Below are 16934 nucleotides of genomic sequence, written 5' to 3'. Positions count from 1 at the left end.
CCTATCCACTTAACTTTTAGAAGTCTGTACCATTAGGTACCTATCAAAACAGTCTTTTTTGTATCTATTGTCTTTCTGAAGTAAGAAAATTGTACAAAGCCTTTATTTTTACAATTGTATAAAACCCTATTAATCACTATATAGTATTTGCTAACATGCTGCAGAACTACTTCAACCAGACAGTTTAGCATAGAACTTCAGCTGAAGATTTTTTGGTTGGAAACCATATGTTGAAATACTGTCTTTCAAAGGATGCTAACAAAGGGTATTACAGCAGTTAAAACTTGTGAGGTGCTCTAAAAACACCCAAACCCACATCTCATTATGAGTAATTAACGATTTTATATTATTAATACTTTTATTTAATCATATATCTTTGTTTTAAAAATTTTAAAGAGACAAATAGTCTCAGGACCCCAACAGCAGCATTATGCTAAAGAAGAAACTCCAGATCCTTCTCTTGTGACATTATAACTCTTCTCCCATAAAAAAATACAAGTTTTGAAACAAAAATTTCACCAGAAGAACAACCAGGACTTTTGGTTCCACAAGATGTAGAGTTTCAAGGGATAAAGGAGCAAGGCTATAACATGCAAGAGACTAAGTCTGGGGAGATGAGCAAGAGAGCTGTAGTGTATACTGGTAGTTTTTTCCCTAGCCAATAAAATTTGCAGAAGAAAAAAGCATAATACGGAAAGGTGCTGTGAGCTTCCTATTCTCTTATTCAGACAATCCCCTCAAACACTACACCTGATTCATCTCTGAACTCTTCTAGCTCAACATACAAAACTGTTTAGGTCTTGCAATATCTGGGACATGGGTACATTTTTTTTAACCATCATACTTCATGACCTTCACTAACTCATTCTTCTCACAAAGGCACTAATTAAGTTTAACTGTTGTAAAGTAACAGCACTGGATATCAAGTTTTCAGGACAACTTTCACACACATTTCATCCACCTTTGTTAAGCAAAAATTCCACTGAAAACAACAGTTTTTAGCAACCAAAGTGATGCACTCAAGAAAACAGACAAACTACTTTATTAAGGTACTATCCTCAACTTGCAAGTAATGATAAAGCCTTGTGAAAAATCCCAGCTTCAAAAAAGCAATATTATATTCTCCGTAGTGCAGGTGTCAAATGGCACTATCAGTTTTTTTGCATCTCATCCATAAAGCTACTCACAGATATGTTCATGCCTCTTACATCAAGATACATTAAAAATTTGTTTCTGGTATCTTCCATAGAAGAGTATGCTTTAGAAAAACAAAGTTAAAATTAAAAGCCTAGGTTATAACTTTACTAACATTATGAAAACAAAGAATAAAGATCTCCTTCATTTGTACTTTTAAATTCATTTCAGCATACAAATCAGATTTCCATCTTTATTTGCAATTAGGAGCAATTGTGTGAATGCAAGAGTTTCCAAGAGATGACTCCCCAGAATTTTGGAGAGACCAAAGACTATGGCTCACACAGTAAAAAAAACAAACAAAACCCAACTAAATTTCAGACTCTGTCTGACAAATTAGGGTGATTCTACTGTTTAGCTAGCTGCTGTGATTCATTACATGCCTGATCTCCACATAAACCATATCACAAGACAATTCATTCCAGCAATAACACTAGTATATTGCAGAACAGCAGCATCAGAAGCAATCAGAAAATGCCTAACTTTGTCAACCCATGATAAGAATACTAAGTAACAGTAGCCAAATCACACCTTGCACTTCTTTGTCAACTTAGACCACAATGTTCAGAAAAATAAACCCGTTCACCAGTACCAGGACTTATCTATGAGTTATGGATCAAGAGTTATGGATCCCCCCCATTCCCTTGGATAGGAAGGATTTCTCTATTTTAAACAAAAGGTAGCACACCACCACTTCATCCTTAAGCTTTTGTATGGAAGTCTATTGCCTTGTTCTAACATAAAGCTCTCAGACCTTAATTTCATGACTGAGATTAAGTGAAAACTGTTGATTGATCAGAGGTATTAAAAGGGAAAAGTTCAAAGCTCAAATCAAGGTAAAATTTCCTTCAACATCTAAATTGGATGTGTTACATAAGAAAGGTTTAAATTAATAAAGCCTGCTGCACCTTTTCAAGAACACAAGAACCACCATGGGTAACTTAAGCTTATTTCACTGTTTCCACAACAAAGAATCTCCATCTTCTTCAATAAGAATATGGGCAATTAACACAGCATTTTAGTATAGCAAGTTATGTTTTCTTTAAGTAATATTTTCTTTACAGCACGAGTACCATCTTAGATTGAATTACGAGCAGCATGGTAAAAATCCAGACTGAGGGATGTCTTAAAGCTGTGATTGAAGAAGAAAATCACAGTGCTCCTCCACTTCCTCTTTAAAACCCAAAGCAATATACAATCCACCTACAGAAGAATTTAGGAAGTGGACTAACTATAAAATGCAGATTTTGCGTATCTGTCATCATCATCATCTAACTTACTAGAGATGAAACTGAAACCTAAACCACTTAGAGTTTATAACATTTGTATACCCCATTAGGACATATGGCCCAAACTGCCAACCAAAGAACAAAACAGGCTTTTCTTTTTTAAAAAAAAAAAAAAGGAAAAATATATATTTCTTGCTTTTCTGAATGCTATTAAGAACTCCTGTTTCATGCATTAGCTCTGCAACAGCAGAGCTCTGATACCACATCTCTCTTACAAGAGACCACGGGTACAGAAGGCTGGAGGAACAAAACTGTTTTACTGTACAATATTCACCAAAGATTTTATTTCCGCGTGGTTTGGTCCTCACAGAGCATACAGGTTAGCTGTTTGACTGTAACTGAAAGATCACCTACCTAAATCACCACGATACAAGCTTTCAGAACAGACGCTGCCAGCACACCACAATGTGGCATGTAACGGAGCTAAAGCATCTGACGTGGGAGTTAAGGGAGTCTTTCACCTTCACTACGTGGAACATTCAACACGTATCTACACCAGCCGACGCCGGTTGTCTCTCCTCCCCCGTGGCACTGTTTGTAAGCGCCCTGCAGTGCGCCGCAGGGAGCCCGCAAAGCACGGCGGCTCTTCCCCGGTCCGGTGCCGAAGCTGGCGCACTCAGGGCGCGGGCAGGCACCTTCCCTGGGAGGGCAGCTCTCACGGGCTGTTCTGTCCGCAGGGAGGAAGGGAGGAGGGTGCTCCGCCACCGATAACCAAGTTGCCTTCGCGGGCCACAGCCAGCCGTACCCGCGTGGGCAAGGAAGGGCCGGCCACAGTCCACGGGGGCTGGGCCGGCGGGCTCACGGGGCTGGGGGCGCGGGAAAGTTACCCCGGGCAGACGCCACCCGAGGCGCCGCTCCGAGGGGGCAAGGCGGGCACTGACGGGGGGCGGATGCCACAGGAAGCCGCCCCGGGTACCGCGTCCACCCCTCACCGCCCCCCAGCGCGAGCCCCCGCCCCTCCTCGCCCGGCTGCACCACGGCTGCCCCGCGCCGCGGCCCCTCCTGCGGAGCCACCGCTGCGCTCGGCCAACAAAGGGACCAGCCGCCTCCGGGCTCCGCCAGGCTCGGACACCGGGGGGGTGGGGGGGAAGGCGACTCCGCCCCAGCCGGCCCCTCCGCCATGTTGTTGAAAGGAACCGACGGGGACCAGCAGCCCCCCACCGCTCTCCTCCCCCCCCGCCCCAGGCACCACCTCACCCGCTCCCTCCCCTCCCTCCTTCCCCCAGACACGCGTGCACTCACCGGCCGCCCCGGGGAAGAGCAGCGCGGCCACCACCAGACACAGCAGGGCCCAGGGCCGCCGAGTGTCCGCTACCGCCATGGTCCGGTCCCGAAACCGTAGAGCCAGGGCGCGCGCGCGCGCCCGCATTCCGCCTCGCGACCCCCCTCCCCTTCCCTCCCCTCCCCGCCCCTCCCCCCTCCCGCCCGAGACAGAAACAGAGAGACGCTCGCGCTGCCTGCACCTCCCCGGCTCGCTCCTGCCGCTAATGTAACTGACACAGCGGCGCCGCCTGATTGGCCGCTCTCTCCCGCCCCGCTCCGCCCCGCTCCGCCCCCGCCCCCCGGCAGCTGCGGAGAGCCCCAACAACAACAGGCGTCTGGAGGGCGCAACCGGCACGGCCGAGGGGCGGGGCTGGGCTGTGATTGGCGGCTGGCTGGCGTCGCCTCGTCGCGGGGCTGGGGAGGGCGGGGGCCCAGCGGCGGGAGCGCAGGCGGCCTCGGCGGCGCGGCTCGGTGAGGTACGCCCAAGGGCTAGGGCGGGAGCCGCTGTCCCTGTGCACGCAGCCGCGGGCGCTGCCGGCAGGCGCCGTGGCTTCTCTCCGGATCCGGGGTGAGCCGGCGCCGGACGCGTCCGGGCGGTGGGGGGAGCACCCAGGCGTGCGGCTGAGGCGCTGCGGCGGCTCTCGCCAGCAGCGGGGAGGACCGTCCCGGCCGGCACTTCTCGACTCGCTGGCTGGGAGGTGCGGGGCCGCAGTGGCAGCGACGCCACTGGAGGGAGATGCGGGAGGAGTTAGGCAGCCCTCAGGTTGTCTCGGGAGAGGAGGAAAAGCCACAGTCGCCGAGGAGTTACTCCTCTTTGGAGACTGTGCGGATGGGAGACGGACTAGGAGGAGCGTGCAGAGCCCTTTGATTGCTCACTGCGATGCTTCTCTCTCACGTCGGTTGTCGGATGGGTTGTAGATGTAACACACAAACACTGACAGCTTATTCACTGCTAGCATACCAGCTGGCATACTTACGAGACAGCTCAGCGTTCGTGCTGCTAGTCCTACAGCCTGCTTCGCAATTCGGGAGCAAAGAATTTGTCTTCCCGCAGCATGAAGAGCAATAGGGTAGAGCCTACGAGTTTTAGTACGGTGCGAGAAAAGAACAGTGCTACTCCTCCCCACGTGCTGCTCCCGTCTTATTTCACAGTCCACGCATTCGCTGCGTATAACTGGAGGAGTTAGTTGGGAATCGGAAGCAAACTTGCACGGTCCAAATAGCTGCCTGAGGTTCTACTTAATCTTACAAGCTGTGGCAACTAGGATCCACCCTGTGAAGAAAATTGCTATGACAGAGATCGTTACTTTTATCCACAGGTTTATTAGCTTTTGCATGGGTGGCAGGGAAGGAGGAAAGGCTCTCTTCTTCCCTCTTGGGATGAGGTAACTACTCTCCCAGCAGTTACCTGCTTGCTCTGGGAATCCACCCTCCCCCCTAACCCCCCCAGTCCTGGCTCCATTACCTGGCTGTTGTGTCCGGATCCTGAGTCAGTTCAGAGTCCCTCAAGTTCAGCATATGCTTTTATACTACTTTTGTTGCTCGTTCTGCTTGCTGTATGACCCTCCAATCATAGGGCAAGTCACATAGGTCACAGGCGCTTTTCCACTTGTTACCTGCAGTCACTCTTGCAAGCTTCATGTACTATCTCTGCCAGATGGTGATTTACCAGTTCATAGTGTTCAGGGCAGCAACCTCCATGCTCCTCAGTGCCACATTCACTTCCAGTGTCACGCTGGTCTCCTGTCTCCTTTTTACTTGCAGTTGTTCAGCCAACACTGCCTTTATAAAAAGTCTTGTTTCTCCTACAGTACAGTTCACCTGGATAAGAATCTAGATAATATAACAGTTCAAAGTGAGGTAAATTTTTATTAATTCATTCTCTTTCCCTTTCTCTCTGAGCAACGATCAGCATCATATGTAAACAGATCCTAGTTACATTTTCTCTTGCAAACTAATATTTTAATGACAGATGTTCTTTGTGGCAGATGTTGGACCAAATGTCTGGATTTGATATAGATGCATGCTGTAATGAACTACTGAAGTTGACAACACCAGGCAAACATGTTCTTAGTTATCCATATGTAGGAATACTTAAAGGGCTAATCCTTAAGTAATATACTAGCATCAAAAAGAAATATTGAAGCACTGTTAAAATTGCTGAAATCCCAAGGCACTGTTAAAATTGCTGAAATCCCAAGGCATCTTTTAAACTCATATAGAGCACTGAAACTATAAGTTAAGAAAATTATATGCTTGGGAAAAAATCCACTATTCATTTCCCCATCACAGATCTTCTGGATTTAGGGATGGGCCACAGACAATATCTCTGAAGGAAGGCAGGAAATAGGAAGCAGAGCGTGGTGAAGGATTTCTTTCAGGGCTCCCAATTCAATCCTACGGGGACCATTCTGAATTAGCATCCTGAGCGATGTTTGGCTGCCAGCCATAGAAAAATAAAATAAGTCAGTAACTTGCAGGTAACAGCTCACCAACTAAGATGGTTTCACATCACTTTCAAGTAGTGAACAGTGCCACCACAAATTAAATATTTTTGCCAGACCTCCCCCTTCTTTCATAACATGCACGAGATAAAGACCACTATTGAAAAAATACCTACAATTATGTCATCCCCTGTCCTGATCCCTGGGTACCTATCTGTAATCTTTTGTACCACATTAGATTCAAAAGCCAAAGTAAACTTGGGGCAGAAGCAGCAACTGCAAAGCTACTGAAATGGATTCTGTATGTCCAGAATCACCCCTTTTCTTGCCATGTTTCTATTCCATGTTTCCAGATTCTTAGGACTGCAGCTTCTGGTCTTGATTAAGGTGGGGTCTAAGGACTTCTGATTATGATACAGACTCTTGATACTAAAAGGGCTCTGGTAGACAATTAGATCTTGTTCTTGTTGGAAGGTCACTGACCGTGAAGTTCAGTGCCTGCACCTTCCCCCATTATCTCCCCCTTGTTACTGTAAGATTCATCCCTGTGTTTTTCCATCATCTTTCTCCCACTATTACTTCTGCAGTCAGTTCTCCTCTTCCAATATTTTGGTGTTCCCGTTCCTTCTTTTGAGCTTCATAACTGCTTCTAGTGCAGGCAGGGGGTTTGCTGGTCTGGGTAGGACTCTATCTTTAGGAGGGTTATGTGAGAGGTACTTAGATTTACTTGTTGAGTTCCACAGTAGTTTGTTACGTATTATTTTGTTTGATAATTAATAAAAATCTGTCTTTTTTGCTATACAAGATGGAGCAGTTAGATGAAAAATACAAAATACAAATGATAGCCTGAGAAGATTATATCATCGCTTTCTCCCCGTGCCTGCAAACAAGTGAATGCCAATCCAAAGAAAATGAGGAGATCTTATTTATGACTGTACCTAGTTACATTCATCCTTAAATATGCTAGTTAGGCACATGAGGCTAAGTCAGACCATGACACAGTCAGCAAACAGTTTCCAAGATATGCCTTTCTGTAAAATGACATTTTATTTAGGAAGAAAATAACTCTTCTGCTATTTCAGATTTTTCAAAATGACAATAATTGCTTGGCCTTTTTCTGCCAAAATAACATGAAAAAACAATTTAACTGTACAAATTTGCCAAGTTCAATAGAAAGCAAGTCCTCACCATTGTATGTTTATGACCTTTTAACTGGATGTATGAAACATTGTTCTTCAACGTTTCATGTGAGGCAATCCTCCAAACCACTTCTTACCTACTTTGTTTTCACTGTGCTTACTGAGAATGGAAATAATGTAGTCAGTGGAAATATATTTAGAAGAATAGGCAAGAAAAACATTTTGCGTAGCTTCATTTATGTCATAAATTAATGAATTTCCACCACACCAATTATAGAAAGATGCAACAAATGTCATCGTTTTTTAGTGCAAGATAGAACACAAAGCAAGACAACATAGAAAATCCAAATTATCTGCTTTTATGAGATCTATTTAGATCATCAAAATGGTTGAACCTATTTTAAAAATCCTTGCCTTTTAGATTGAGTAAAGCAGGTTATTATACAGGGAATATCTGCAATTTAAACACAGGTTAATTTCTTGCTTCTGTACTAGAATATGACGTTTATACACATATGCAGCACCCACAGGGAGAGAGGATGAACTAATTAATCTTTACTTAGCGCTGGTTTTATTTCTTGCAATAATTATTGTCAGCTTTTGAATTTTTTTTATGCTCTCTTTCTGGAAGATGGAAAGCAAAATATTTGCAATTGCATGAAAGGTTCAAACAGAACTGTCATGAAAAAAACCCACATACTAAGAAACTACATAGAGCATTAAAATATCAGCAGTATTGAAAAGGGACAAGTGGTGAGACAGAAGATTATACAAAATGAATTGTTGTATAGATTAGTCTTTGACTAAGATCAAGGATATGAATGTTCTTGTGTTATAAGCTGATTTACTTAAGAAAATGGGCACTAATACAAATTTTTTAGCTTTTTAAGTAAAAATGTATGGAAGTGTGGTAGGAAATATTATTATTGGTGACCACTAAAAGCTATATTAGTCTTTCAGTGTAAGAGGTACTGTATCAGGGTAATGAAGAATTCTAATGAATCTTTCTCTCAGCAAGAAAATGTGCACAGTTAGTGCTAGAGCAAGAGGAAATAAAGGTGTTGCAAAACTTCATTTGCAGTTTTTACAGTTTTCTCTCCATGGTAGTTAGCTAAATTTTATATGTTTTTGTAAGAACTATTCAGTGTATCATGATATTTACAAATTACATTCACCAAGGAACTCAGCAGGAGGAAAAATACTGAATGTGTAACATTTACCAAAACAACAGAATAAGCTATTTTCAAAAAAACCCCACCCAAAATAACAAACACCCTCCCCCTATTCCCCCAAGTCCTCGATTTTCCCAAGCAGTTTTACTCAAACTAGGACAGAAAGGATCAATGTGCTTATTAGTGTGCAATTTCTATAAGCGTGTAAATCAGAAAGTTTAGCAAAGATCTGTGATCTTGCTAAATCAGAGACAAGCAAAAGAAGTCACTGCTTTATAAAATACTCATAATTACTAATTTTATAACCTTTATAAACATTGCCTGATTTACTTCAGGTGCTTCCAAAACTAAATAGTGAGATCTTAGTTATTCAAAACCCAGTTAATCATCTCCATTAACAGAAGGCCAGTTAAAGCTTAAGACATATGAAACCCTTTTTGCTTTTAATTCACTGTCTGTGAAACACACCAGATCCATATCTCGGAGTTATGAATTGGGCAGCCCAGCAATACACCACATCAGTATGCAGCTGCTTGATCCCTCCAGCTAACGCTCTCCTTATTATACAGCTAATAGGTTTGTGGATACATTATAGTGTTGTAAATTCTTACTCTGCAGTTAAGCAGATGTCAATGATGACAGTTTTGCGCTGCTGCTGTTAAACCCCTCAAACTTAGTGTTTCATTCCAGCTTGTAGAGTCCATCAGCTGCTGAGCTTGGTTCCTACACAATAGCCAACTTCATTTGAAATTGGGTATGAATGTATTCAAAGAGAGCAGTGTGGATTGTCTCATTAAAGAGAGGTCTAATTTATGCTGAAAGCAGGGAGGATGTATATAGTCCAAGACATGTTGCTAAACACAGAAATGACTAAGACAACTGTTTGGCTTAGGGAGGGGTTGCCAGAAGCAAAGAGGCTGACATCAACGAGGTCTGGAAATTACTTTAGACTGTATGTCATCATCTATTTGAAGGCCCTGTATTGCTATAGCAACCCTGAAATTGCATAAGTATCTCACCTATGACTACAGTGAAGGATAAATGCATTGAAGTAGCTTGCCTCTAAATAAGAAAAGATACTTTTTTCTATGGAAGTACAGCTTTTGCCTGCTTGAATGCTACTCCTCATACCAAGTTGATGGTGCAAGTAATAATTTATATCATTTTGCTTTTCAAGAAAGGTCAGTTTCCTCCTACACTGAAACCCGTTTTGAGACTGGACTCAGTTTAGACTTGAGTGGGGAAAGAGCAGTGTGTGTAGCTCACCAAAAGTTAATGTCTCTCTAGCAATGCACAGATGAAGAGGTTTTCCCATTGTAGACCTCTGTGTACCCATTAGCAGGTAGGCATCCTGTGGGCTTGACAAACTTTAATTCTTCTTCCGTGGAATTACAGACAAGAAATTTCTTAGCGCAGGAAGCGGGTATTGTGGTGATAAGCTGCTAAGACCCCAGAGCATTAGATTTGGAGATCTACATTCCAGCTTGGATTAAATATCAGTCATCCTTAAAAAAGAAATCAGTTTAGAATCAGAAATCAGAATAAAATTTTTATTTTTTTTCTGAATCTTTTATTCAGAAATCAGAATAAAACTTTCACTGTGTCACTAAAATTGCCTGTCACAGGAATTGCCTGTTTTGCTGCAGCTTTTCTAGACTTGGCTGCATATTCCCTATCCACTCTCATTCTTCAGTGCTTGTGATTGTATGTTACCTGAAGTGATAACATCAAACTTTCTGTCACAGTTGAGGTTCTGCCTGGTTGTTTCAAAATCCTGTTTCTGTAGTCTCTCTTAGCAGTGTTTTCTTTAAGTTTTCACTTGTTCATTTGCAAACAATAGCTAGAGTTCAATCTAAAGGTGCTGTACTTTGAGCAGTCCAAGAAAATTATATGGAGATTTTCTGTAGTGTGTTCTAAAAAGGTGGTTTTTCCTTTAAATCAGGTAATGGAGTTTGTACCTACTCAGGAATAAAAATTTAAAAAGAGAAAAATAGACTAAAGATCTGTTTGAATAAGATGACAAATTATCAGTGAAAAGAGAGAGGGTGGAAATCAGTTGTAGAACTTTGTTCTTTTCCAGTTCTTGAGCAGTTAAATTTCTAACTCTTCTCCAAGAATATATAATTTTGAGATCGTTTAAGTCCTTGGGTATTTCTCCATTTCCAAGTGACATTATTAACAGGGAAGACTTTTGTCACTGGACCTATACAAAAATAGTAATTCATGCTGTTTTCACTTCTGAGTTAGTATGGGAATTCTCCTTAACAACATTTGCTGGTTGCAAATAATAAGAACTTACTTCATTCTGTTTCTCTACAGAGATAATTTTCCATTAGCCATATCCTTTAAGTGTAATGCCAAAGGTTGACTTTTATCCAAGAAGTCTTATTAGACAGCATGCTAGATTGCTGAAGAAACTGTCTCCCTTGAGAATTTAAGAATGTAACAAGAATGCTGGTACTAAAATACAGCTAGCCAAAAGCATAAGGCTTGAAGAACACAGTAAGGATGAAAAAGTAGTGAGAGACTATGGAGATGGTGGAGGCTTTCAAATCTCAAATTCTTTTAGGAAAGGCTAGGCATGTACAAAACTGTTTTGTATATTAAAAAATTATTTCATCTGCACTATAAACCACTTGGAAGGATGTATTTTTAAATCGTGGCCTTAGTAAACAAACTTTTGAAGCAGGATTTTTTTTTTTTTTTTTTGAGACAGTAACAACTACAATATCCTTACACAAGAAACCGAATGTTCTTATTACTGAGTCTGGAATGTTTTGTTGGTAGAGAGTAACTGTTCCTTTTCTTGCTTTCTGTTCTATCTTCAGGCATTTTTCCAGGTTGGGTCTTTGTTTTCTAAGTGGGGTTGTTGACCACTGATTATTGAGGTCCTAATAACTGTATACAAAACCAGACTTAGCAAATATTTAGTTCCTGTGTCTTTGGATATGGAAATACTCTTGTCTATGTATGTATCTGGTGCAAAAGACTAATGATTACATTATAATGTGCATTCTTGTGAATGTCTGGTGATATATCATTATTACCTGATGTGAGCCCTGTCCTTCTATAAAATGTGTGAATTGTTTTTTATCTTTGATGGTTAACAAATTATTGAACCATTTTGTCTTTCCTCCTGATGTAACTTCAGTTCTGACTGGAACATTGTCTCAAATATTTGCAACAGTACATTTGCAACATTTGCAACTACATTTGCAATAGTACTGCTTTCAAAAGCTTAACTATGTTGCTTCCAAACAATATGAAATATTAACTTGATGGTTTGGAAGAGTGCCAGTTGCTAAGATAAAGTGAGAAAAAATGAGAAGTTGCCATCAGGACTGACCTTCTATTGATACACAGTTTAAGTTTTTTAACCAGACTTAAGATTCTGACTTTCAAAATCTAAAAAAATAAACCATTCCTATCATGTTCTTCATATCTATTTTCCCTACCAGTGACAACCTCAATTGGCAAGTTCCTCAGGTAACGCTTTCCCCAAGTGTCCATGAGAGCAGATGGGTCTTACAGCACTTAATTAAATAAATAAGCTCAAGTCAGGGAGAAAAAAGGCTTTTTGATGAGAGGTCCTCACAGATGACTGCTGGTATCCATTTCCTGTCAATGAATAATTTTTTTTGCTAGTATTTAATCTCGTGGGAATATTGTCTAAAAACTTTTCAGAATTTGCTAGTACATAAAGATAACAGTTGACTCACACCTCTGATTTTGTCTACTAATAAAGCTTCAAATTTCTCCTGAAGTCATGAGTCATTTCTGTTTTCATTTTAAAAATTCAGCACTGCAACAGCACAGCACAGTCACAGACCCAGCAAGCGTCATACAGGTTTCCTGGCACTCAGTTATTTGCTTGCCTACGTCTTGTAAAATATTTCCAATATATTTGACAGAGAAAAGGCTTTTTCATGTATCTTCTAGATTAGGAGCCAAGAGATGTGGGATTCTAGTCTTATCCTCCATTGCTTGTTCCTGCTGATATTTGTGAGCAGTTCGCAGATCCCCTTTGGTGATCGACAGAATAGTGAAGTTGCGTTGTGCCATGTTGAGCTAGGCTGTGAGCAGAGCCCTGAGCACTGACGTCTGGTTGCTGGCTATCCAACTGGCAAAGCCAAATCAATATACTCAGCAGTCCTTGCTGTAACCAGGTCTTCTTGCTACTAGAATAGATGCCAGAATCTGGACGCCAAGTGTTCTCCAACTTCACAAATAGCTCTACATTCCTCCAGTAAAGTTAACTGTGTGCTACTTTCTGGGGGGCAGCATACAAAATCACCAGGCTCTTTCAGCCCAATTACCTCCATTCATTTCTGAATAGGTTAGGTTCAAATTTAAGTGATTGTGCAAGAAGGAAGATGTAAAAAAAAAAAATTCCCATGCTAATACATCATACAGTTTCTTTGCACACTTGTGAGGAACCCAAATCTGCTGAATTGGACCTCAGTACAGGGCTGGTGTCTTAGCTTACTAACGCTGAAAGGAAAGGCACATGATGTGAGCAGAAAATACCAGAGTTTCAAAAATGGTATGTCCCGAAGCAGAAAATGCCTCTGTCACATGAATGTTAATGGGCAAATGTGTCTCACCATTTCAGTGGTGATTGGTGCTGCAGATTGCCAACCTTTAGCATGTCCATCCAATAATGTAGATCTATTGATTTGCTGCTCTTCACTGAATGCCCTTTAGTTTGACGATATCTTTTTGGTAAGATGATACCTGTATCTGAAGATAACAGCCCTAGTGGATTTGTACTGCTAACTCCCCATCCCTTTTTGGTACTCAGAACAAAGTAGTTGTCCTTTCTGGGGACCATCTTGCTTCTGTGGCACGTTGCAACCCACTGGCAAGAGCAAATAATGGTATTGGACTTTGGAAGCTGAGAATTCCTTTCTGGTCTCTGAAACAGGACTAGTTTTTACATACTAAGAAACAGTGAATACTCCTGTACTGTAGTCATTCTTTCCTATGACAATTCATGAAGAACTGCACCTAAAAGCTAGGGTGTATCAAATCTATTAACTTATTTTTGTACTTCTGATAGTGAATGTTAACTGCTGTTAAACTATGTAGAGACCATCACAAGCCACAAAACAGGACATGCAAGAGGAAGTTGACACTAAGAAGTAAATACTTCTGTTAAAGTCTAAGAGGATGTTTAAATGTCTTGCCACTGCCGTCATCACAAGTATTTCCTGTTCCTGAAATCAGGAGGGGTCACTAGTCAAAACTGAAATTAAAGAGATAACTGTCCAGTCAAACTTGACCTCTGTCTTGCATCTGGTTAAATCAAGGTTCTAGATAACCTACATATCCCAGAACTTCTGCAATAGTAGTGCTGAAAATGCTTTCATCACACCTGCCCAACCAAACTGCCTATTGTCAGTAGTGTATAAAGATGACCATTGCCAAAAAATCAGGAGAAATGTGTCACTTTCTAACTTAAAGATAGCATAAAATTAAGGAAAAAATGAGCATTTTAAATGAATGTCAGGAAAATGTCCATCATGGCACTGGGTTATTGTGCCAACAAAATATTGGAAATGATGGTAGTTATAATATATATATTTGATCTAATGAAGAGTAGAAGATGGGAAAGGAAAAGCCTTCACTGGCAAGGAGATCTTTTCGGTTTAACTAACTAGTCATGGGATTAATTTTCTCAAAGTTAATGAATGTATTACAGGACAGAAAATGAAGAGCTCAATAAATGTTCAATATTTACTAGTGCGAAAGATTAGAGTATCTCTGAGTATGATTCTGTTGCAGTTTAGTTTTATAGAGAAGGTTACTCCTTCTGTAGCTATAGTTGAAATCATTAGAAGTCCAGTCTATCATGCTCTCAGTTTTCACAAGAACAGGTTTTCCTGAGAAGCTGAATGCTTTATCTTTTTCCAGCATACAGGTTTTCTTAGCACTTTGCTAAATGTCAAAGAACTGTGTTAAGTATTACATTTTGAAGACTGGCTGTGGCTTTTTTTTCAATACAGTTTTAGTTTCTAATTCAATCAACTCTCAAAAATGGATTGGCCTACAAACACACCAGAATTAGTTTGTTCTGTTAGCCTGGCTGAGAAGAAATTATTCTTAGCATTTGTAGGATTATCCTGGAGGTGAGATAAAAGGAGTTATGTTTAGGTGCACAAAAAATGTCATAAATTATACATACACAAAAAACCTACGATAGAAAAAATGTTCAACACTGTGAAGTAAAGCACTCAAAAGTGCCAGAACTGGGGTTACTGATCTCCCATTTCCACTTGGATTTACACACTTTAGTATGTTTTTAAAATTTGTGATCATATTTATGATATCCCTGCCTTATTCTGTGCACAAAATGAGCAGAGCCCACTTAGTGATCAGCTCTTCAAGAATTTGTTTCATTCTCACAGCTCAGTAGGTGGCCTGTACATTAGAGTGCAGTACCTCAACAGCATGAGCAAGCACTACTGTTCTCTGCACCTGTGGCTCTGTGAGTCTGCCCTCCCTTCTGCTGACATTTGCCCATATCTTATGCCACAGGAGCCAAATCAAAGAGCTAAATCAGCAAGGAACAAGTATCTTTTACTTTGCAGGGTTTGTTTTTGATCTGTTGTGCTCTCTGTGGGGCTTCATGATAACAAGGGTGGGCACAAGGGAGAATGCAGGACGTGGAGCACAAAGGTGTTTGTATCTGGTTGAACTGACTTAGGTCAATTTTAACTCTCATGGAACTGCATGTTAATCTACTCCACTCTATTTGTAACCTACTCTAAAATGGATCAATTTCTGTGGAGCTTTTCTTCCACGAGTGAATCGGGGACAGAATCCAGTTCCTTCGGGCACTATTCTGTTGCCATAAACATGAGATCATCCTTTCTCTTTGGCCACACCATGCCTTAGTCATTGCAGCGTTTGTAACATATGAAGCTGGGGTTTTCCAGACAGCCTTTCCCTTGATGAATAATCCTAGTTTGTTCTCTGGCCATTGCTTTCCTGTGAGCAAAATGAGGAAGAAGTGTTGTGAAAAGGAAACCACCTACTTGAGTCTTGAATGTCTTCAAACTACTTGAGTCTGAAATGCAGTGTGTATTTGAACATCACTACCAAAACCTGTAAAGGCATAATTGGGTCTCAGCAGGTTCCTGTCCTCTTCTGTGCTGTTCTAACTTTGTCCTGCGGTTGCTTCTCTGTATGCTTCTGAGTTGGCTTGGATGGGAAAGTCACAGCTGTTACTGGGCACTACTGATAATAATGAAAGACACTGACAAGTTCTCCCAGAAGTAGTGGAATAGGTGGCTTGTTACCACATTCATCCTGTATTATACTTTGGGCTAAAACAAGTTTAGGCTTCTCTTGCATATGAACTGGGACTAACTTTTAAGCAGGCTGTTATTTTGGAAGGCAAAAAGTTGCTGCTTTACTTCTTATCTTGACCTGCCTTTGATTAAAATTTGTTTCAGTAGTTTAGAAGTAACTTACTATTTTAGATTTAGGTAGCTCAAGTCTTATCACTGTAGTTTTTTACTGTTGGGTGCTTAAGCTCTCTGCACAATGTAGAGAGAGATGGTCACTTAAAAATTAACAGAAAGTCTTGTGAGCAGGGCACCAAGGGTTGCCTAAACTTCTTCACTTTCTCCACATAGTTAAGTTTCTATGTAGAATCAGAGCTTTTCTGCAAAAGTATACCTGGGAGCTGTTACCTTTTAACCCATTATCCTAGTGGGAAATACAGGTTTAATGCCCAAAGGATTTGTGCTTGCAGACCTTACTTGCAAGACTAAGGATATTTGGAGTGCTACTCTGAGTCCTTCCTATTGGAGTTATTTCAATGTCTGTGGATTCTTATTCATGGGCTACAGACAGAGATTCTTGCTCTTTAATTGCCTAAAGTGTCAATGGAAGCATAGTTGCCTTATAGATATTTACCAGTGGCTGAGGGGAAATTAGAGGATCATGAATTTTGGACATGGATACATAAATCCTTTTCATCACTGTGTTTGACATGTATTAGATTTAACTAGGCTGCTCTTCACAAACATCTCTGAGTTCACTGTCCCTTTTATAGCTCCAACCTGTAGATTAGATTGTTTACTGCCTTCAGAGTTGCTTTTATAGATCCTACACAGAGCTGATAATTTGCTGTTTTCTTCTAACTTCTCATTCATAGAGTTCACCACAACTTCAGTGCTTTATTATTCCTCCTCCCCAATCCTTTTGACTCGTCTTACCCTTCTCCCTTCCCACCATATGTCCTACTGAGTGTACCAGTAAAAGAGGATACAGCTGTAAGTGACTATTGTGATCCCTCCTCTAGGCTATTCATCAGTATTCCTGACCTGTTCTCCTAGTGACGAGCAATTGGGTTTTTGTACGAAAGATACTGTGATTCAGTGACTTTGACAGAATGAGTAGCTTATTATCTGTCATTATGTGGCA

At 41.2% G+C, this 16934-nt stretch overlaps 1 protein-coding gene across 5 annotated transcripts in view; it reads right to left on the bottom strand.

Annotated features, from left to right (window-relative positions):
* The window catches only part of TGFBR1 (transforming growth factor beta receptor 1), a 36941-nt gene extending 33057 nt beyond the window's left edge, over window positions 1-3884 (bottom strand). For 4 of the 5 annotated variants that reach the window (XR_012774285.1, XR_012774284.1, XR_012774286.1 and 1 more), the window contains exon 1: window positions 3726-3884. Coding sequence is in view for 1 of the 5 variants with exons in the window: in XM_075493625.1 (XP_075349740.1) it covers window positions 3726-3852 (127 nt within the window). In the remaining 4 variants the exon portion in view is untranslated. Of the gene's footprint in view, window positions 1-2837; window positions 3433-3725 lie in introns of those variants that run through there. The other variant, XM_075493626.1, reaches the window with a different exon arrangement.
* Window positions 3885-16934: the final 13050 nt, after the last annotated feature.

Source organism: Mycteria americana, chromosome 2 (genome assembly GCF_035582795.1).
Source record: "Mycteria americana isolate JAX WOST 10 ecotype Jacksonville Zoo and Gardens chromosome 2, USCA_MyAme_1.0, whole genome shotgun sequence".
NCBI classification, from domain to species: Eukaryota; Metazoa; Chordata; class Aves; order Ciconiiformes; family Ciconiidae; genus Mycteria; species Mycteria americana.
Note: the sequence above shows the minus strand (reverse complement) of the source record. Positions and strands in the feature narration are given on the sequence as shown.